The 21,698-nt window shown below is 37.5% G+C and overlaps 1 protein-coding gene and 1 long non-coding RNA gene across 4 annotated transcripts in view; one reads left to right on the plus strand and one right to left on the minus strand.

The window, feature by feature from the left end:
- LOC309705887 overlaps positions 1-21,698 on the minus strand; it is a 269,576-nt gene that overhangs the window by 7,500 nt on the left and 240,378 nt on the right. The window lies entirely within an intron of this gene.
- Positions 1,069-21,674, plus strand: tmem184a (transmembrane protein 184a). 3 transcript variants are annotated; one of them, XM_082529684.1, is made up of 10 exons: positions 1,070-1,381; positions 1,473-1,545; positions 1,750-1,956; positions 9,760-9,925; positions 10,847-10,937; positions 13,989-14,064; positions 17,000-17,091; positions 18,300-18,469; positions 18,560-18,757; positions 20,225-21,674. In XM_082529684.1, exons 3-10 carry the CDS (start codon positions 1,750-1,752, stop codon positions 20,452-20,454), a joined length of 1,230 nt encoding a protein of 409 aa, XP_082385810.1. In that variant the 5' UTR covers positions 1,070-1,381; positions 1,473-1,545; the 3' UTR covers positions 20,455-21,674. The 3 variants fall into 3 exon arrangements, with proteins under 3 accessions (XP_082385811.1, XP_082385810.1, XP_082385809.1); XM_082529685.1 differs by lacking the exon at positions 1,473-1,545 and having other exon boundaries at positions 1,069-1,381; XM_082529683.1 differs by having other exon boundaries at positions 1,070-1,545.

The raw sequence follows: 21,698 nt of genomic DNA on the forward strand, positions 1-21,698 counted from the left end.
TTTATTCCAGCCAACATAGTTTAAATGAGTCACATCAACAATGTCCGCTGTCACATTATCAAGTAAAATAAAGCACAAGCATTTTTGGAGCACTGGGCGTTATTTTCTTTCACAGCTTTTATTGCCCTCATGATTCTTTATACTAACGTCAAGGAAAACTTATTAGGAAAAGACAAAGACAACATTTTTTAAATATTCAGTCACAAGTTGTGAGTTCATAAAAATAGTATGAACAGGTACTGAATAGCACTTTTTGTCATATAACCCGATGTTCCCTTAATGAGGCCAGGTCATATTTTACATATTTTATTATCTTCATAGCCAAGTAACCTTCCTCAAATTCCTCCTATAGGGTCTGCCTTGAAGAGAAGACAAGAAGTAACTATAAATTTATCAACTTTTGTCAAAGCATCATCATTAAATAAAACATCTAAAGACATGAATAATGTAGAACTAGAAATAGAACATAATAAAGCACTGCGTTTATCCAATTTCCTGTTGTTTCATGTAACTTTGCATAGGGGCGCTGCTCATTGATGAGAGGCTAGTAGAGCTTAAGTGCACTTGAGCATTCATCTAAATCCATCAGAGAATACATCTCATCTTTGAATCTTATCTTAGATTTTTCCCCATAAACAGGGCAGAAGGCAGAGCCCATAGAAACGGAAAGTCAATAACAAAAACTTTACAATAATATGACAACGTAAAGAATAAGATGATGTTTGTCTAATTATACAAAACCAGCACCAAGGTGTCACTGAGTTTGTTGGTCCAGGCTCCTTTAAAGAAAGTCCTGCCACCGTCTATGTGATCTTGCAGCAACAGTCAGTGGTCTTGTTATACATGATGTATATAATATGAGAGGAGGCCGGCAAATGCTGCTACAGTCGGTGCAATCATCCAGTTCACCAATAATTCTTGGGGTCTGGGTGCATATCCTTGGCTGTGTCACAGATGATGATGATGGGTGATCCTGATGTGCCTTTGACGTAACCACTGAACTCTATGCGAACCTCTGCCTCTAGCCTCAGGTGTAAGCGCACCTGTGAGCGGAAATGTGCCGCACTTTCTGTCACTGAAGTAACGTGATGACGACAGGCGTCAAGTCCAGGTCACGTGAACCTTCCACCTGTAAACCTGTTGATTTGTGCCGCTTCCCAGAGTCGCCACTCGAGGATACGTTCAAATCTCTGCTGTTTATAATTTTATTTGTTATTTCGTGGCATCTCGCAGTAAATTCGGGTTCTATCGCAACATTTGTATACTCTATAGAAGCATTTTTTATGCTCTCCGACTGTGTGGACTTCGACCTCTGCGAGACACCTGCCTCAAACAAGGAAGTCTAGTTTGTTGACTGCGTCGCGGATGAAGTCAACGAGCGGTTAGTAAATGGGCCTAAATTGTCACGTTTAGCTGTTCTGAAAATATATTTCACCCTTAAAGCTCGTCGTGTAATTTTGGCTCGTGGACAGTGACTTCTAAACGCGATAAAGCTACTTCCGCCCTCTCCGGGACAAGGAGATCTCTTTGTTGACTGTAAAGAAGGTACGAGTCGATAAGATCATTTGAACCACATTCATCTCTTTTCTTTAAAAATGGCACTTCTTGTGTCCGTTTAGCAAACACTATTGCCTTTTTTGTCTTGTGCCTAATGGGCAGCATACAGTCACTCAGTCAAACACAGAGGGGCCGTGTGCTCACTGTAAAAAAAAAACTAAACCGACTTGGCGTGTTTTCTTTCTGTTTCAGATGAACCTTTCTTCGGAAGACATGGCTTCATTAACCGAAAATAATTCGTCTGCCCTGGATGCTTCAAAATCAGGCATGTCCAACATGACCATTATTGTATCAGGCAACGGAGCAATCATACAGAATGGGATGTTTTTAAACACAGTGGCTGCCCAGGTCCTTTCAGGGATATTCGTCTGGTCTGCCTTGCTAATAACTTGTCACCAGGTGAGTATGCACCATTTCACAAAAGGCTTTCATGTAAATCACTGTAAATACGTGAAAAGAACTAAAATCACTGCATTACAAAGCATCACACGCTCAAAGATGCAAATGCACAAAGAGTTCAGCTCACCATTTTAGTGTAACAGAAACAGATGTGCTGCACTTCCCTGTCCAGAGGACAGAAACAAATTATTCTATTCCTAAAGGCTTATTAGTGCACTGACTTCACTGTCCCTGCTTTTACTGTTTATTTGTTTTGGTTCTCACCCTGGCACTTTCTTATCTAATTTAAAGGTATTACTTTATTCCCATGCAAGCAAGTAATTTAGTCCCTAACTTGGTTGGACTTCCTCACTTGTTGTGAGTGTGAGCGTTGTTTTACTTTTTAGTTGTTGTTGACTACTAGATTAAAACTGACAAAAATACCCAAGCTTATTACAGGACAATGAATGCACAGTGAGCCCTCTCTGTATGGGTAAGAACATGGCCACGATGAATGAGTGGCTCACAACAGACTACCTTTACCCAGAAACCATTTTATCACTGCTGCAAAGAAGTGTTTCCGCATGTGTGGTTGATGTGCCCGCTGTGCTGAGATGATAGCTGATCATTATGTTTTTTTTTCACTCATAGTGAATGCTAAAGAGTGCTGTGCACCATCAGCAGGGAAACCAACTGATTTTTTTAAAATAACATATTCCACATTATAAAGGAAGAGGATTTTGTGCTCATGTTCACTGATCTTATAGCCTAAATACTGATTATGCACCCATCCAGAATCATTGGACTAAATGTATACAGTGTTATATTTATATTATGTAGTGTGATGAATGAAAGACACGTTATTTATTTAGATAAATAAGTTTGCGACATAGAGAGCATTAAAATGTTGCAATCAGTGATCCAAAAGCAATCTGTGTTTAGGGATTTGTGACACAGTATCGAGCCAATTGGTTTTCTATCTTTTTAATATAGTACATGTTTGGCCAAACACTTGCCAGCAAGACATCTTAATTGAACAAATAAACAACAAGTGTTCCACAGGGAGGATGCTGGCTTGTAACCGACATCCTTTGTGTAGCACAGGAGGGAATAAAACGGTCTGCAGGAGGAGTGTTGCAATGCTAGTGGTGTTTCATCTGACTCCGCTCCAGAGGATTGCTATAGACTCTTAAACTCACATTCTGAATACTAAACACATATCGACGATGGCCTTAGATCCTCTGCTATAATGTTTCCAGTGCATTTTGGAGTAGCAATCTGTGAAGTTTGTGTGTGTATGGTGGGCTTATTGGTCCCTTTGAAACGTGAAGCATTTGGGATTAAGAACATCAGACTGAATTTATGTCATGTTTTATGACTGTATTATGTGTTCCAGGAGGCATTCTCCTTTAGCTACCATGTATACTTTAGATTCAGTCCTGTTCTAGTTTATTTGTGTATTCATTTTTCCCTTATCCATACTGTGGGCTGAAGCCATTTTTCATCACACAACTACGATTTGCCTGCGGAGTCAGAAAGGATATATATTTCTGTGTTTTAAAGCAAATTTAGGGCATCATTCTACAGTCTGCTTCACTATATGTGAAATGATGGCCACCGTTTTCACAGTAATCAGCCTTTAATGTGTAGGCTGAAATGGGGATGTGCTGAGTAAAGTGCTATAAGTGAGATTTTTAGATCCATTCATGCCATTTTTTTGCATTCATGTGAAAAAAAAAAAAAATTAAATTGGTAATAATTTTCTCAATTTCCTACAGCGCTGCAAAATGCTTTTAAACACACCCATTACCACGTACACTGAAGGGTTGTCACAAACACCAGTGCCGTCACCAGTCAAAGCACTCATCTTTTTGGCTTTGCATAAATTTGTGACAAAAATGACTGAAAATGATATATCTGAAGGATTTCTTTTTTATGCTCTACACAAGGTTAGAGTTCATTTAATGTAGAGAAAGTTCTGTGATCCACAGACTAGTTGTGTGCTTGTCTAAGGTGAAGTTGTAATTATTTTCTGTATCAGTTAATGTGGCAGTTATTTTTTTGAGTGACTGGATTTGTCAATTTGTCTTGATAAGATACCCCAAAATTATATTAAAAAAAATCTCATCACAGCTTTTCTAATGTTCAACAATGTTTGTTTTAAAGTCTTTAGTAACCTTTTAAATTGAAGCTATTCAGTTAACAATTTAAAAAGATCAAAAATAATGGACTAAATGGATTAATTCTTATATAGTGCCTTTCTACTCTCCCAGAGCACTCAAAGCACTTTATACAACATTCAACCATTCACAGAAGCACTTTCTATCCTTTAAGTGCTTTCTAGCTAACATTCACATACTGTATATTCATATTCCGATGGATGCATCAGAGAACAACTTGTGGTTAGTGCCTTGCCCAAGGATATTTGGCATGCAGACTGGGGGAGTTGGGGGAACAAACCATCACCCTTCCACTCCACCTAATGAGCTACAGCCAATCCAGAAATAACCACAAAAATAATCATACAAATATTGGAGGCGGTATGGTCAGAGTTGAAATAATGATGTTTTTATTTTTAGGCTAAATTGACTTGAGCTTGGTGGGATTAATTGGATTACCTCTCATATAGAGGTAGCTGACTGATGAGTCATAAGTGTCTGCGTTTACTGAGGAAATTTAAACTGCTAGTCCTTTTTTCTTCTTCAAATTGTCATTTTATGAAGAATGAATCTTGAGTTATTACCAGAAAATGTCGTCTCTCTTTATTCTTTAATAATCACTCTACTTTAAGAGGTCTTTGTGCTTGACTGCATCCATTTTCAGCAATAGTATAGCAATACTGAGGAGATAATTTGACTAATTTTTCAGTGAAATTTAATTTTTTAGCTGAAGAGACACTACTACAGATATAACTCTTCCATATTTCCCAACAGTTTTACTGTCGATTTGTTAATCTTGACAGTCTTAGCCACTGTGGTTACGTATTAGCGTTGCATTACCCAAGAGCTCTGAAAGGAAGAACCTTCCTCAGACTTTCCACTACTTATCTAACAGATATGTGTTTTATTTCCATTTTATTTATTTAAGAGCAGACTGGAAAATGCCAATCCCTTTCTTAACCATATTAACAGTAGTAATCAATAAATGTGACTCACTGGTGTAATAATTGTTCCGTGTTTATGTAAAGCTTTGTCTAAAAGCTAAAGGTCACTGATAAGAATGATAGCTGAATTGTCTGCCATATGGTGCATGTGTTAGTTTACGTGTCGTCAACCATGTTTATAGAGGCAACTGTGTGTGTATGTATGTGTATGCACATGTGTGTAAAAATAATAAGTTAAGACTTTTTACCAGTTTGTTAAAACAAAGTCCAGATAGCGAACATATACTTAAGTTGGAGCTCCTCAATGTAAGGTGTGGTTAGTAATCTAGTAGCAGGAATGTTCTGGGAGGGTGTGGGAGGGTGGATTATCTTTCTTTATTCTAGACAACATGCCTCTGTCCTTTTGTATTCCATTGTGGCAGTCAGAAGATAAAGTGCCGCAAGAAATAACACCATACAGATTAAAAAGAAAAAGATGACATGGTTGCACTCAGGAGTTTGATATGTCTGTGTTCACTCTTTGTGATATGTCTTGTCTGTTCTATAGAAACAAAAGGAACATTAGTTATTATCGGTATAAGAGTGTCTGATAAGCTTAAAGTTGACACTTACACATCACTAACTTCCTTTTTTAAGACATTTTCAAAAAGTGAGTTACAGTTTTATTAAGTTTGTTATCAGTATACATGACTTCTGACAAGAAGTATGGGAGCCCTATGGAATTAGCTGGTCATAAAATGTGACATGATTTTCAATAGCCGCTAAAAACCACGTACTTGTGGTTTTGTAGCCCAGAACTCACTTCTAGGTAGAGTACCCGCAGTACTAAATGGTCTCCACCTAGTGACAACCTCTCTAACTGGGCTCATTAGTAAATTTTAACTCTTGTTTTTTTATGTAAATATAGTTGATGCTCATAAGTTTAGTAACTGTTTTGACCAAGAAATATCAATGGATGCTGTGTAGCAAATGGTTTGCTTTGCTTGTGGCTTTTTTTTTCCTTCTTTAGCTCCAATGCACACCTACAATTTTGTTTCATTGATTAGACTCCAACTTTGCAAGCTCCTCACTCCAATATGCTAATTTGGGTGTTATTATACGTCTTTAGACACTTTTTGGATGTTTAAATAATACATTTAAGCAAGAGAACCCTTTTTGCTTCAAATTGTTGGTAATTAATTACAGTAATTGTAAGGTTAGTTGGGCATTTTGTGTTTTTACTGTTGTCTAGGTAAAAAGTAACTTTGAAAATGGCACTACAAGCGCTTGTAAATTAAAATGGCTTTAGATAGACTTTTTCTAGTTACAAGATATTGAAAAAAAATATGTTAATTGAAAATCAAGAACCTTTACATCGCAGTTACTGAAGTTACAGTTGCGTGATAAAGTGTTTGCCCCTTCCTGATTTCCTAGTGTTTTGCATATGTGTCACACTTAAATGTTTCAGATCATTAAACAAATTTTATTTTACACAAAGATGGCCTGAATAAATACACAATGCAGTGTTTAAATGATGATTTCACTGATTAAGGGAGAAAAGTTATCCAAACCTACCTGGTCCTGTGTGAAATATGTCATTGCGCTTATGTTAAATTGTGAATTTACTGTGATTAACCACATTTTATGGAAAACTGAGTTCATTTTCACTAAACACACTCAGGCCTGATTACTGGAAGACTGTAAAAACAAGAAATCATTGAATAAAACCTTTCTGGCAAAGTTGAGCAGGCTAAAAGATCTCAAAAGCAACACATCATGCTGTGATCTAAAGAAAAACCTGAGAAACAAAGTCACTGACATCTATCAGTCTGTAAAGGGTTACAAAGCAATTTCTACGGCTTTGGAACTCCAGTGAACCATGGTGAGAGCCATTATCCACAAATGGAGAAAACTTGGAACAGTGATGAACCTTCCCAGAAATGACCAGCCTACTAAAATTGCTCCAAGAGCACATTGACAGCTCATCCAGGAGGTCACAGAATAACCCAGAACAGCATGAAAGAACCGCAGGCTTCACATGTCTCAGTTAAGGTCAGAGTTCATGATTCAACAACAAATAAGAGAATGGGCAAAAATGGCATCCATTGGAGAACTCCAAGGATATAACCACTGCTGAACAAAAAGAATGCGCAGGCTCATCTCACATCTGCCAAAAAACAAATGGATGATCCCAGAGATTTTGGGAAAGTATTCTGTTCACTGACAAAGGTTTACATCTTTTGGAAGGTTTATCCTATTACATCTGGCGGAAAGTAACGCGGCATTTCAGAAAAGGAACGTCATACCAGAATTAAAAACATGAGTAGGTCAAAATTCCTCTGCAGTGTTGTCAAAGACTCATCAAACAGTTGTTGCTGCTGAGGGTGGTCAAACCAGTTATTAGGTTCAGAGGGCAATCCCTTTTTCTATGGCCATATAGGGTTGGATTTTTTTTTCCACCTTAATAATAAACGCCTTGATTTAGAAAGTGTATTTTGTGTTTACCTTTTTTAATCTTTGTCTAATATTTAAATTTGTTTGATGATCTAAAACATTTAAATGTGATAACAAGCAAAAAAATAAAAAATCAGAAAGGGGGGGGGGGACTTTTTCTCACTACTATATATTAGTACTAACAGCCATTGTTTAGCTGCTTATTAAAGGCGTTATCATTATATTACCACAGAACCTGTGAACAAGTTTTTCTTATACAAAACAGACTCGTTTTAATCTGATATAAGTATAAACATTGGGTTTTGTTGTGTTCAATTGCTCCTATGATTATAAGTTTGACAAGACTGTATCAATTTAAATTTCAGTGATACAAACAGTTGGGATATAACCACCACCATATTTCCCAACTGCTTTATGTTGCAGCATTTTGCTGTGGATTTCTTAATCTTGATGGTACTAGACAGTACTTCCATGGTGGCATTGCATTACGTCACCTTTAGAGCATCAAAAGGAACAATTACACTTAACATTTTTTCATAACATAAACACATAGTAAAACCCAGTCACTTTCTTAACTTTATTATCCATACTTCATTTTAAGTAGGTGCTTTGAACATGACTGTTTTACATGATTGTAAAACTATCCTGTCAGGTGATGATTTTTATATAAAGTCTAAAAACTACAGCTGAGTTGTCTGCCATGTGATATGTGTGTGTTGCCAGATACACTACATCCCATTTTAAATATAATTCAATTGAAACCAAGTCCAGTTACCGATCATAGTGTTAAGAGCTGTACAATGTAAGGTGTGGTCAGTAACTTTGTTTGGGGAGGTCATTAAAATGGGTGTTGGGTAATTTCTCTTTATTTTACACAACATGCTTCTAGTATTTCATTGTGGCAGACAGAACAGTCAGGGCAAGATACAATGTGGCGAGGAATACCATCCAGATTAAAAAGAAAATGGTGACATGGTTGCTCCTGGGAGCCTGGCATTTTAGTGTTTACACTCTTGTGGTTTATATTGTTTCTTCTCTGTAGAAAAATAGAATTAGAATAGAATAGAATTCAACTTTATTGTCATTGCACATGTCACAGGTACAGGGCAACGAAATGCAGTTTGCATCCATCCAGAAGTGCTTTAGCCATGATATACATATATTACAATATATATTAGCAATAATATAGATATGTAAGTATATTACAGAAAAAAAATGAATTAGTTATCACCCCTATGTTACCATTCTCCACTACAGATGTCTGATAAGCTGAAAAGCTTGATAAGTAACCATAAAGTAAAAACTTCAAAGTCCAAAGACATTAAACAATGGTGAGTTACAGTTTTATTAAGTTTATTATCAGTATGCAGTGATTAAAAAAATCTAAGCCTTATGGAGGCTGAATTGACTCTTGAAATACCTGGTCATAAAATGTGATATGATCTTCATCTCTGCTACTGATATACATAAACATATTGATTTTAAGCTAATAACATACTGACATTTAACATATAAAACTTGGTGTTTTGAATGATCTAAATCATACCAATAAATCATCTCCACTTAATAACAACCCTGTTGTAAATCCTTAACCCTTTTCATGTTTATGCTAAGTCTAGTGACTATTCTAATAAATATCAACAGATGTTTGTGAGTAGCAAGTGGTTTGTTCGTCTCTGTTTTGTACTCTAGGTTTGCCAACTCCTCACTCCTTATGTGGATGTCATTAGCGTAGTTGTCTGCACACTTTCTAGTGTTCTATTAGTATTTAAATGATGGATTCAGTATATACAAAAGCTCTTTTTGGCCAGCATCTTCATTACAATTGATATATTTTTAACTTAAAGTTAAATTTAGAGTTAACAAATTGTTAAAGAATTTATCAGTCAATTCAAAAGGTGAAAAGGAATAAATGTCAAACTGCATATTCTGTTCTTGATTTACATAGAAAGATAGATGGTTTTCTACTTTGTATTTGATTCATATGAATGTAAATATGTGTTTTCTTTGGCCAGGTAACAAGTCATTTTGACACTTCATAAATAATGAATTAAAAAAAAAACAATTATTTTCAAGTTGAGGTTGTAATACTCCTTATAACCAGTTTTTCATTGAACAATAAAGGCAGGTCTGAACCAATTTTCACATGTAGGCAGACATCACTTCTATAGTTATAGAAGTTATTGTATTCATAACCCTTTTTTGTGGTTCTGTATTAATGCTTGGCAATAAAAGGGCTATTTGTTTCCTAATTGTTCTCCTATGCTTTAACTATGTTTTTATTGCAGATCTATACACACCTTAGATCCTACACCGTCCCAAATGAGCAGCGCTACATCATCCGCATCCTGTTTATTGTGCCAGTTTATGCCTTTGATTCTTGGCTCAGCCTTCTTTTCATCAGCAACAACCAGTACTATGTCTACTTTGATTCTGTCCGAGACTGCTATGAAGGTAAGTATCACAAGAACCAGTACTGTGGGTGATGGTGTTCTTCATGGGCAGTCATTGTTACTTCCATGCCTTTGTTTTATATGGCTGCCAGGAGTAGAAACACAAGGAAGTAGCCAGACTAGTTTTTCACAGCAGTCGTTGTTCTCATGTGCATAGACCTCATTATTTCAGGTGTTACATTTCTAGGGTGAGTTGAATTTTTTTTGGTGAATTTGTTTTGTTCCCTGGTTTGCAGTGTTTCTGTCTTTCAGGAAAGGTAATTTATTTTGGTTTGATATTGAAAATCCTGCAGCAACTTTCAATATGCAAATCTAATTTACGGTAAACCCTGTTCTCTAGGTGGCAGTTAGGTAGAGTAGCCGCTTTCTACAGTGTACCTATAATTATGAATTGAAGTTTTGAGACTAAAGCACTTCACCGGTGGCAAAGGTGAATCATATGCAAAATGGATTACAAGTAATTTGAGAAAGAAGAAAAATAGGAAATGCATTATTCAAGCGATTAGTTTCCAGTTTGCAGGCCAATTTTGTGGCTGATTGATAGTGCGGTGCATCAGGAAGCAGGAAGACTGGAATACCACCAGCGGCTACGGCTAAAACATAATGAACCTTCTCTTGACTGGACACCATCTGCATTAGCTTCATTAATCCCTCTTTAAATAGCAACAAAGGATTAGGAAGGGATTTCCGAGACACAGAACCCTTAGAAGCTTCTTAATGTAAGGACTAAAACATTTATTGTTATAAAATGTAGGACTAATTATTTTTTATCATGTGAAAGTTTTTTCCTCTAAAATGATTTGACCTTTTTGGTGAAGTTAAACTTAAAGGTGATGGAAAATTATCCTACAGTTTAAATTATTCAGTGAAATGTGTTTGAAATTTGGTAAAAAGACAAATAACTCTTCCTTTTTTGTTACAGCTTTTGTCATTTACAATTTCCTGAGCCTGTCCTTTGAGTATTTGAGAGGAGAGAGTGCAATCATGTCAGAGATCCGAGGGAAGCCTATACAGTGAGTGCACTCAGTTCTATGTTACATGTACATGATGGAAAGCTTTTTAGTGTTAATGATTACGTTGACCTAGGAGTAATAAATACATTAGTTCACCTGGAACCAACTATAGTTGTTTTTTATGATCCCAAAAGGTCCAAAGTGCGTTTTCTACTCTTGAATTAGCATTTTGTTTGAACAGCACAGTGAAAGTGCTACCAATAAACTGCTGTGTTGTTCATAGGTCAGGCTTCTCTTTATCTCTCTGCTTTTACCCAGTCTTCATAAGCTGTGTTTATGGCTGACTCAGCCATAGGGCAGCTAGTCTGGGCCAGTTTCTCGAGTGTGTTCAGACTCTAATCTGATTTAGTATTTTAGTATTTAGTATTTATTTATTTATTGTCATTGTCAAGAACAATGAAATTGCGTTTGGGGCTTCCATACAACCCAAAAAAAAGAAGAAAATAATAAATACCCCTTAAAACCCAAGTGTACATATTTAACCCAGTGTGACTCCAATGCAATAAGACCATCCTTAGCAATAATGTTCGTAGAAATTCAGACAAAGACCTGAGAAACATGACAAAATACAACAATGCAACCCATTCAATATTATTGTACTGTGAGATATGATATCAGATATGATAGTTATCTATTTAAGAAAGAGGGGGGGGGGGGGCAGGAGGGGGAAGAGAATAAAGATATGATGCACCAATGCAGACCAGTTCATTGCTATTAAGAAGTTGGATATGGTTATTGTCCGTGAGAGGGGGGCAGAGAGTTCAGGAGCCTCACAGCCTGTGGATACAGGCTGTTGGCCAGTCTGGATGTTCTGGCCTGTATAGACCTGTACCTTCTCCCTGAGGGCAGCAGATGGAAAAGGTGGCGCGCAGGGTGATGTTGGTCCCCTGTCCCCCTATAGGACAGAGGTGCAACAACTAGAGTCATGGTGCCACGACAATAACTTGGTCTTAAACACCAAAAAGACCAAGGAGATCATTGTAGATTTCCGGAAGAGGGGTCATAACAACCATCTGCCTCTCTTCATTGGCAGTGAGGCGGTGGAGAGGGTGAGCAGTTTTAAATTCTTGGGGGTAACTGTGACCGAGGACCTGTCCTGGGGCAACCATATCACCTCAGTTGCACGGAAGGCCCAACAGCGCCTCTACTACCTGAGGAGACTGATCTCTGTTAAATGATGGTATTTCTTGACAGAGCTGGTGGAGACAAGATGTATAATGCTTATCTTGTTTAAGGATCATTCACCCTTTAGGAATTCAATGGAAACTCTGATTTGAGCTTTGTGACATTATCAGAAGCAGCTATCAGAATATGGACACACTGCATATAAAGCTATAAATAAGATAAGATAAGATAAGATAGAACTTTATTAATCCCTCGGGTGGGTTCCTCTGGGAAATTCGACTTCCAAAAAAAGCACAGCAACGACCAAAGTTACAGTTACAGAACTGTTTTTATATATATATATATATATATATATATATATATATATATATATATATATATATATATATATATATATAAATAAATTCAGAGACAAATATAAATAAAATATACAAAGGGGATAAATAGAATAAATAGGAATAAAAAATAAAAATACAAGTGAATTGCACATTTCAAGTATTGAGTCTATTGCACTGTTGACTATTTACAAAAAGTATTGCACAAGGTATTGTACAGTGAGGTGCAGAGGCACTGCAGCTTAGTTGTTCCCCCCTCCTTTGTCCTCCTGTTTCCCCTCCCTCTCCCCTCCAGAGAGGAGTTAAACAGTCTGATGGCGTGTGGGACAAAGGAGTTTTTAAGTCTGTTAGTTCTTGTCTTGGGGAGAAGCAACCTGTCACTGAACAGACTCTTCTGATTGTTTATGGCCGTGTGCAGAGGATGCCCAGCATTGTCCATAATGTCCATCAGTTTCTTTAATGTCCTTTTCTCTGCCACTGTCACAAATGGTTGCTGACCATGCTATAAAAGGAAAACATTGTCAGCAACAATACTCAGATAAGGTATGACATTTAAACGATCTTTAGTTTGGTTCCAATGGGCCCAAAGTCTGCCGAGAAAAAATCCCCAATACCATTACACCACCACCACCAGTTTGAAACATTGATACAAGCAGGTTGAATCGGTGCTTTCATGTTGTTTTCACCAACACCCCTACCGTCCGAAAGGTAGGAACTAAGATTCATCAGACCAGTTCTCATCTTCCAATTCTGGTGAAATTGCATCTTTGTTTCATGCTCTCCTCTGACAGCAGTGGCACCCGGTGTGTTCTTTTCCAGCAGTAGCCCATCTTCCTCAAGGTTACATGTGCTGTGCGTTCAGAGATAGCCTTGTGCATATCTTGGTTTTAACAAGTGGCTGTTTGAGTTGTTGTTGCCTTTTTCAACTTCAGGCAGTTGGGCCATTTTACCTGGCATCAACAAGACATTTTCACCCAGAGAATTGACATTTATTGGATATTTTCGTTTTTGGACCAGTCTCTGTAAATCGTAGAGATGCAGGAAAATCTCAGGAGATGGGCGATTTTTGAAATATTCAGTCCAGCTGCTGTTACCAACAACCATGCCAAGCTCAAATTCTCTTAAAGCACTACTCTTTACATTCTAATGATTGAATGGAGAAGAGAAGATGAATTTAAACAGGTTATCCTGTGCTTGTCTACATGCCTAAATGCATTGGATTGCTGCAACGCCATTGGTTGATTTAGATATTTGAGTTAAACAGTTGAAAAATTAAAAATAAAAATATTAAAAATAAAAAAGATATATACCTATATAGGTAGATATAGATATGTATAGATCCTCATGAGCCAGGTGATACCTTCTAATGTGTTTTTCTGTCAAACCAATGATCCAAAGCCCAAATATACTCAGTTCACAGTAATCTAAAATATAGCCAGATAAAATGTAAAATCTCCACAAAAGCTTGAACAAATTGATGTCTTAAGTTTTTGTTTGAAAAATATCTTTTGTGTACTTTGCTTGATTTTGTTATCAGACATTTCAGTATTGACACAACTTAAAAACTCCTCATGTTCTGTTGACTTGACAGATCAAGTTGTCTGTATGGTACCTGCTGCCTCGTTGGAATGAGCTACTCCATTGGCTTTTTGAGATTCTGCAAACAGGTAAGCTTCAATCATGCTTTTATCTCTGCTCTAAACACTCTCCTTCGGGCCTCTGAAATAAACTCGCACGAAGTGAAAACAAGAATACATCCAAAAAAAAGAAAACGAAAACCCTTCACTGCGAGTTATTATTCACTTCAAGTCTTCAGACTGCTTAAAAATGACAGCTGTTATAATTGGCTCTGTGTTTTTTCAGAGGATAACATCCATTGGTTACAAAAAGGAAAACAAAAGCAATCGAGGCCAGGTGAAAGCAGTTTGATAATAAACACAGAGCGATGATATGAGCTGTCAGCGCAGTGCTTCATCCCAGTGTCTTGGGATGCTGCACAAGCTTCCAGTCTAACACTGATGGATATTAGAACTGTCTTCAAAAGAAAATGCATAAAATGAACATTTTTTAATAAGAAGCAAGTGATAAACACTCATTGTGCCCTGGCAGAAGTCCTCCATGAAATGTTTTAAAAGGAAAATCTTGCAATTTCTTTGAGGTAAAGCTATAAACAAGATAATTCTCTACGAGGGGGTAATTAAGACAAGACAAGAAGAAGATAGATCCAGATACTCCAGTATTTTTTTTGTAATTTGTTGTGTATCGGTGAAACGTAGGCCTAGAGAAAGGGCTTAATACTAAGCTTTCTATAAATCTAGCACCTTACAACTGATTAAATTCTGTTTTGCTTATGTAAACCAAAGCAAAGTCATTGACAGTTGCTCCAAACAAGCTTAAGTGGCTGCCATACATATTAATATATTTGAACTAAATCACTGAAGCACTTCATATCAATCACACAAAGCTGTGGTTCAGAATAAGAAAACACTGTTCTCTGTGAGTTTCTTTACAAGAAAGTACTTAAACTGGAAGAACGTGACATCTGATAGGCCTCGATCTACATTCACGGGTGTAACGAGCATTAAAATTCTTCGCACATTTTGAGAACGCGTCAGTTTGTGATTATAAGGGGGCTTAACAAATGAAATAGTGATATGAAAAAGCAGCCTGGAGTCATGGTGTTTCTTGAAGATAAGGTTAGAGGATAAGCTGCTCTTACATCCTAAACTGTTCGATGACATTTCAGTTTTAAGTCATTTATCTCATTGTCGGATGCTTTGGGGAATCATTTTTCTTGAAACTGAGCACAAGTGAAATCCCGTGGATGTGAATTGTGGCTGTTTTGCTTCCAAATAAACAAATAAGGTGCAGTAAAACATGGTATGACCGCAAAGTGTTGTAGTTTGATCATTTTAATAGGTTGCTGTACTTAATATTCTATCAAATGTGCAAATTTGTAATCACAAGTTGAATTAGGCTGACATGAAGTCGCCCTCTGTGAGCGAATCCTTCACCAAAGCTTATGCCTTGTTTTAGAATTTGAAATGTCTGGATCTGTTTGTAAAATGAAAGATTCTTCTTTTGCCCACTGTCCTCTTCTCAACCAAGTTTCATGAAACTCAGTTTAGTAGTTTTTTGTGTAATCCTGCTGACAGACAAACGAAAAGCTCTGAAAACATACCTCCATCTCAGCTCCTTGGCAGAGGAATAACATACATCTTCAGCTTTCCAGGGCTTTGAAGAGCTTCACAATATTTTTGTGTCCTCAGCTTTACTGTTTTGATTGTTTCTTATCGCACTTCTAGTGTGTAGTGTGAAATCTACATGGTTAACACCAAACAGCAAAGAGACTCACTGACTAGTTGTTAGTCAAGATGAAAAAACATGCAGAATTACAGTGTCCTCTTACATATGTATCATGCAGTGCACTCTCACATGTATCTGAGATTAGTATTTAAGTGTATGAAGACTGTGGATTGCTTGGACTGAATTAATTTGAACCAGAAACCATGGTTGACTGTTAATCCACTGCAAACTATGGCCGTGTATTTTGTTTTCAATTTTAAGCATGGCAGGAAGTATCATGCAAATTACTTGCTTTGGGGATATTCGGGGTGACAAGCTTGCACTCGAATAGGCGTACGGTAAGTGAAAACTGCTGGTACTTGAGCTTCAAAGTAAATCGGTGTTCTAAACGATTATCGATGCCGTTTTGCCAAGCTGACCATCGTCACTGGAAATCCCTCAAGTTGAAAAGACCTGGTCTGTTGCTTTCAGTGATGGGAGTTTAGAGCAACCTCTTTCAAATTGGTTAGTTCTGGCTTCAATACACAACACAGAGAGTACCTGTCACTCTTGGGATGCATGCATGCATGCAGGTCTCAATTCACTGCCTACTTTGTTGTTTCATCCACCTTCCATCCAGATCAGCATTAAAACATGTATCCTGTAGGTTAAATAAATAATATTTTACAATGATAAGGTGTTTTAAGTCTTTTAATAATTACAGCAATGATTTGTTGTATGAAATATGCCTGCTTGTTTTGTTGCTGAGAGCATCTGTCAGCTTGATTTAAGAGCAGTTAGCGTAGTTCAAAGACTGGATATGATAACTCTGCACAGAAACTGATGTTTAAAAACAATTTGTTGTTTTATGGGACGATGCTGCAGGACAGTTTCTTACCTTTGAGCAATTGCCCAGCAACCAGAAGAGATCCCAGGAAGTTGTTTCTCATAGCCAAAAAATGGTTCAGTGCATAACCCCTCATAAAACCATAAAACGGTTATTTGTCTTTTAACCTGTTTATTACCATGTCAGGAGATGGAATTGTGTTTTGTTTGTTTTTTTCCTTTCTTTTTTTCTTCAATTGTGTAAGCTCATACATTTATTAGCTGTACTAAATACAAACAATAACTGAATTGGTGTATACGACATATAATGTAAAAAATCATACCTTGTGAGGTGGGAAAATGGCTGGTGACGACATTAAAGGGATTGGGGATATAACAGACTGTTTTTGTCTGTCAGATGTGCAAACAGATTCTCACATCCTCCTTCATAGTTTCTTGATGTCTCATTCTGAATTACAATTTCTTCTTCAGGCGACTCTCCAGTTCTGTGTTGTCAAACCCATCATGGCAGTCATCACCATCATCCTGCAGGTCTTTGGCAAATATCACGATGGAGATTTTAAGTGAGCACCACCTCTCTTTGCATTTCCTTCTCCATGTATCATATGCTTCCTCATGATAGCCAGAAGGCTTGTTTGCTGTTTATGTGCATGGGAACAATTTGCAAATAGAGATAATTATATCACCTCTTCACAGCTGGCATGATGAAAATAGTTGAATTAAAAGTATTTATTTTAAGCTGAAACTGATGGATAGAAACTTCACATGTGCCCTGCTGCGTTTGTCCCAGTTGTGTCACTCACAGCTTCATTGGCATTGTTGATAATGTGAAGTTATTGCTTTTTGCAACTTTCCCTGAAATGTAGTGTTTTGAAATGAAAGCCCTTCATTCTTTTCCTGTTATGCTTGGAGGAGAAGCATTGCTTCATTTCACATTTTTACTTTGTCTGTCAAAAGCTGGGGATAAATTGCAGACAGAAAGATTTAATTACAGCATACTTTAGTGCTTCACATGTGCCAATAAGGTTTTTAACAGAACAAGGAGAGTGTGATATATTCAATAAAATTAGCTTTAGCATATAATCAAAAGCTATAAAATCTGCAGGCCGTAAATTCTGCCCGACTTATTTTCAGGTGCTCTTCTGTGCCTCTTGATTCACCGTCTCTCTCTGAAGATTCAGCTGTGACAACACTTGTTTCACAACGAAGCACAGAGTTCAATGAGGGCTTTTTATAGAAGTATCCAATCAGCTTTATATCATCGCCCACTTTTTAGAAGTTTAAAGTTATTATTTCTTCATATACTTCAACAGGAAAAATGGCAGTCAGAAATAAGTGTCTTTCTTCACATCTTTCTTTAGGCTCTGCAGTAAGGCTATAATGATTCACAGATTGTTTACTTATACGCTTTCAGCCAACCGTGCACGGTATACTGCATGGGAGTAATTAGTGTAGTCACAGCTGAATCCTTAGAGAGGCTCTCTAGAATGCAAAAAGGGTAAAAAGGCAGGCTGACAATCAAAAATGTCTGTTTACTGGATGCATCCTAAAAATAAGAAGGCTGTGTATATATAAAAGTCTTAACCTCTTGTTCAAAGAAGAGGACAAAAAGATGCGATATGGCTGAAATGTCCTCAAATTTAAGCCACTTCTTCTCAGTCAGCTTGAAGAGCTGAAGAAGTCAAAACCCAAATAAGTAGACACTATCAAAAGAAATCCTATATATGTTTGCAAATTACTATGCCGTTCTTCCAACTTTCTTTTCATGCAGTGTGAATGGAGGATACCTGTATATCACAATCATCTACAATATTTCAGTCAGCCTGGCCCTCTACGCTCTATTCCTTTTCTTCTTCGCAACAAGTGACCTGCTCAGACCGTACGAACCGGTGCTCAAGTTTCTCACAATTAAATCTGTCATCTTCTTATCCTTCTGGCAAGGTAAGCTCAGTGTGCGTGTCCCCTTTTTTTCTTTTCTTTGCCAGCCTATAGAATTATATAAATTGATTTAAAAATGTTGTCTTTTTGAAGGAATGGTCCTCGCCATCCTGGAGCGCTGTGGCGTCATTCCCAATGCACTTTTCATCGACGGACACGAGGTTGGCGCCGGTACTGTGGCGGCGGGCTGGCAGAACTTTATCATCTGCATTGAGATGTTCTTTGCTGCCATTGCCCTCAGATACGCCTTCACCTGCACTGTCTACCAGGAGAAAAAAAATGAAGTGCCAGGTGAGGGATGTCGTTTTTACAGAGAACAGAGGAAACAAACAACAAACAATTGATTGTTACCTCTTGTCCTCGCCTTGAAAATCTGTTGACATCTTCCCAGGCTAATTGCCCTTCTTCCCTAGAGAATAAGGAGTGACACTGGCCTGAAAGCCTGGGAAGTAAAAGTAATTGAATTGCCCTGTACCTCTTTAGACCAGCAACTTGGAGGAGTCACAATACCTCTGATTTAAGCGATATAGAAACTGAAATGTGTAGCTATAGATTTACACATTTGCACTTGAGTTAAATCTAGTGCAAACATGAACTATGTGACTGTTGGAGTTGCTGAGCATATAATTTGACTAATAAGTTAGAGAAAATTTGCCTTTGAGCAAACCAGAGGAAAATGAGGGGAAAGGCACTGTACTTTAAAAAGGATGAAGTGAGCGATGCTGCTTGCAAGAAAATTGCAAATAGAAGCTAAAAGATGTGTCTTCTGCCATTTTGCAATGTTTCCTGATATAGGAAATCCTACATTCCTTAAAATCCGTACTATACACAATTTCTGGAAATGCTGATGAAAAGGCATAGTTTCATTTAAACTTCTTTGAATTCAGAATTGAAATGTGGTCCACTTGGATAGAACAGTGTTTCTCTATAGAGTACCTCATTATTAGATTAGTTTTAAGTCACCCCGTTCAAGAATACAGCTGAACTTTGGGACAATAACATTCATATTTCCTCGGGTGTTGATATATGTTATTTCAGAAGTTGCCACACCCCCTGGTTTACAGTTTCACCAAACCTTGGTCAGCCATGCCTAACTACCACACCTTACGCTTCTCGTTGCACACCTTCGTAAGCCTGAGCCAGTGACCCTGAAACCAAAATCTATGTGTTTTTTTTACCAGCCCCCCACCCCCTTTTTTATTTTTTATTGTTGTCTTACAATAAACAGACAGTACAAATTAAATATTTAGTCACTTGATGGCGACAAGCCCTATTTTTGGTCACTTAACCAGATCAAAAACCATTTTGTCTCTACAATGAAATCAATACAATGATCACACAATGTTGATTGCACAGATTAGCGGATTTTTGGATGTTTTGAACATTTAGAAGTACTAACAAATTATTAAAACTGGATCCCACCAATAACTGGAATTCATTATTAAGGGTTTATTAGTTTGTTGTTGTTTTTTAAGACATGAAATTACTTTTTGTGACCAATTGCTAGCATTGCAATTGGGACGTTTTGATAGACATTATTGTCAGTACATGAAAACTCTACTCCTTTTTAAATTTTCAGTGATTTAATAAAGTATTATGCCGTTATTTTAAAAAAAATAAATGTTCACTTCCTTCACATTTATTTGCATTCAGATGGCCAAATTGATCACTTTTGTGAAAATTTTAAAGCAATTATATTGCAGTCTCATTTTGTCTGATCGTTAATGTGCCCCTGTCCTCGTTCCTGCTTTTCTACAGAAATTCTCCCACCAATGCAGAGCATTTCCAGTGGTCTGAAGGAAACGATAAACCCGGGAGACATGGTGCAGGATGCCATCCACAACTTCTCTCCAGCCTATCAGCAGTACACCCAGCAATCCACACAGGAGGTGACCCTGCCCACCACAAATGGAAAAGTGGCCACAGGCAACAAGAGCTCCCGCAAGTCTGACAAAATCATGCTGATTACATCTGATGATGAGTACTAGGCATTTTTCCAGCAAGATCCAGGTGTTTGTGCCCTTCCCACCCCTGTTGCTGACCCCCTGGAGGAACAGCTTTATCTTATAGTGCATAAAGCTGGATTGAACCCAGGTGTTTAATTTTCAGTTTCCCAGTATTTCAGATGAGCTTCCTACTTCTGTCCTGTTTCAATGCTAATTTGACCACATGATGGATTACGTATTAAAATGAATAGCTTAATAGCCAGATATCTGATCTGAGTTCATATCAGCAGTAATAATTGCATGAAAACGACATGTCGCCTTCACTCTATCAGAGAAGACTGGAGCGCTGTGTTTTATTTAAATCAAGCTGCTGGATTTTCAGCTGTGTCGCCGATGCTGATTCTGTCATTATGTCACTGCTCGCGCTCTGGCCGTCTGAAGTGTGCTCCCTCTGATTCGTGTCAGCTTCAAAGAGGAGATGATTAATGTGTGACTCCAGGTGGGAAGCAGGGAAGCCAGCGATGGCTGGGAGTGGCACTTCATGGACCGTTTCCCGCATCTGCTTGTTTGAAGTATTTGCTGAGCATTCCTCAGCACGGTTTCCTGACAAATGGAAGGATTTGTTCAAAGACACATTAGTTTTGGAGCAGGCACTTCACAATGCTTTGTGTCTACCGTAGCAGGGATAAACTGGATAAACCTGCCTCCTACAGTGTGGGAGTTACATTATTCTCATTAATTTCCTCAGTGTGCTAAAGAGTGAAACTCAGTGCAACTAGACAGCAGTTTACTAGATTCGTTTTTCACAGTTCCTGCAGCGTTGTACTTTTAGTGGCGCTTTATTTTGTTTTTTTAGGCTGACATGTGGACATCACTATTTACATTATGATTCCATGTTCCAGGGATTGTGAAATCTGTACAGAATTTGATTAGTTCGATATGATATGTTCTGTTTGGAGTATAATTTTAAAGATCCTAATAATATTTATTGTGTGTATCTCAGGCCTAGATAAAACCAAAACCTGTGCTAGGAGAAAAAGACTTTTGCTCATTTCTTTTTTTTTTCCCCCTTCAGCAAACATGAGAGTTGTTTTAAAACAGAGGCTAACAAATGCTTGTGAATTTTTATACCCTCTTGTGCCAATAATGCCTGTCTTTCTGGGAAAGCAGAAATTAATTTACATTTGGGTATAAAAACATTCAAAATTGTTTTATTCTTGTTTCTTAATCAGCCAAATAAAATAAGAGGTTTCCTTCTCTAACTCACATGTTTTTTGTTTTAATGA

This window comes from Aulonocara stuartgranti (genome assembly GCF_965226115.1).
Source record: "Aulonocara stuartgranti genome assembly, chromosome: 4".
Taxonomy (NCBI): domain Eukaryota; kingdom Metazoa; phylum Chordata; class Actinopteri; order Cichliformes; family Cichlidae; genus Aulonocara; species Aulonocara stuartgranti.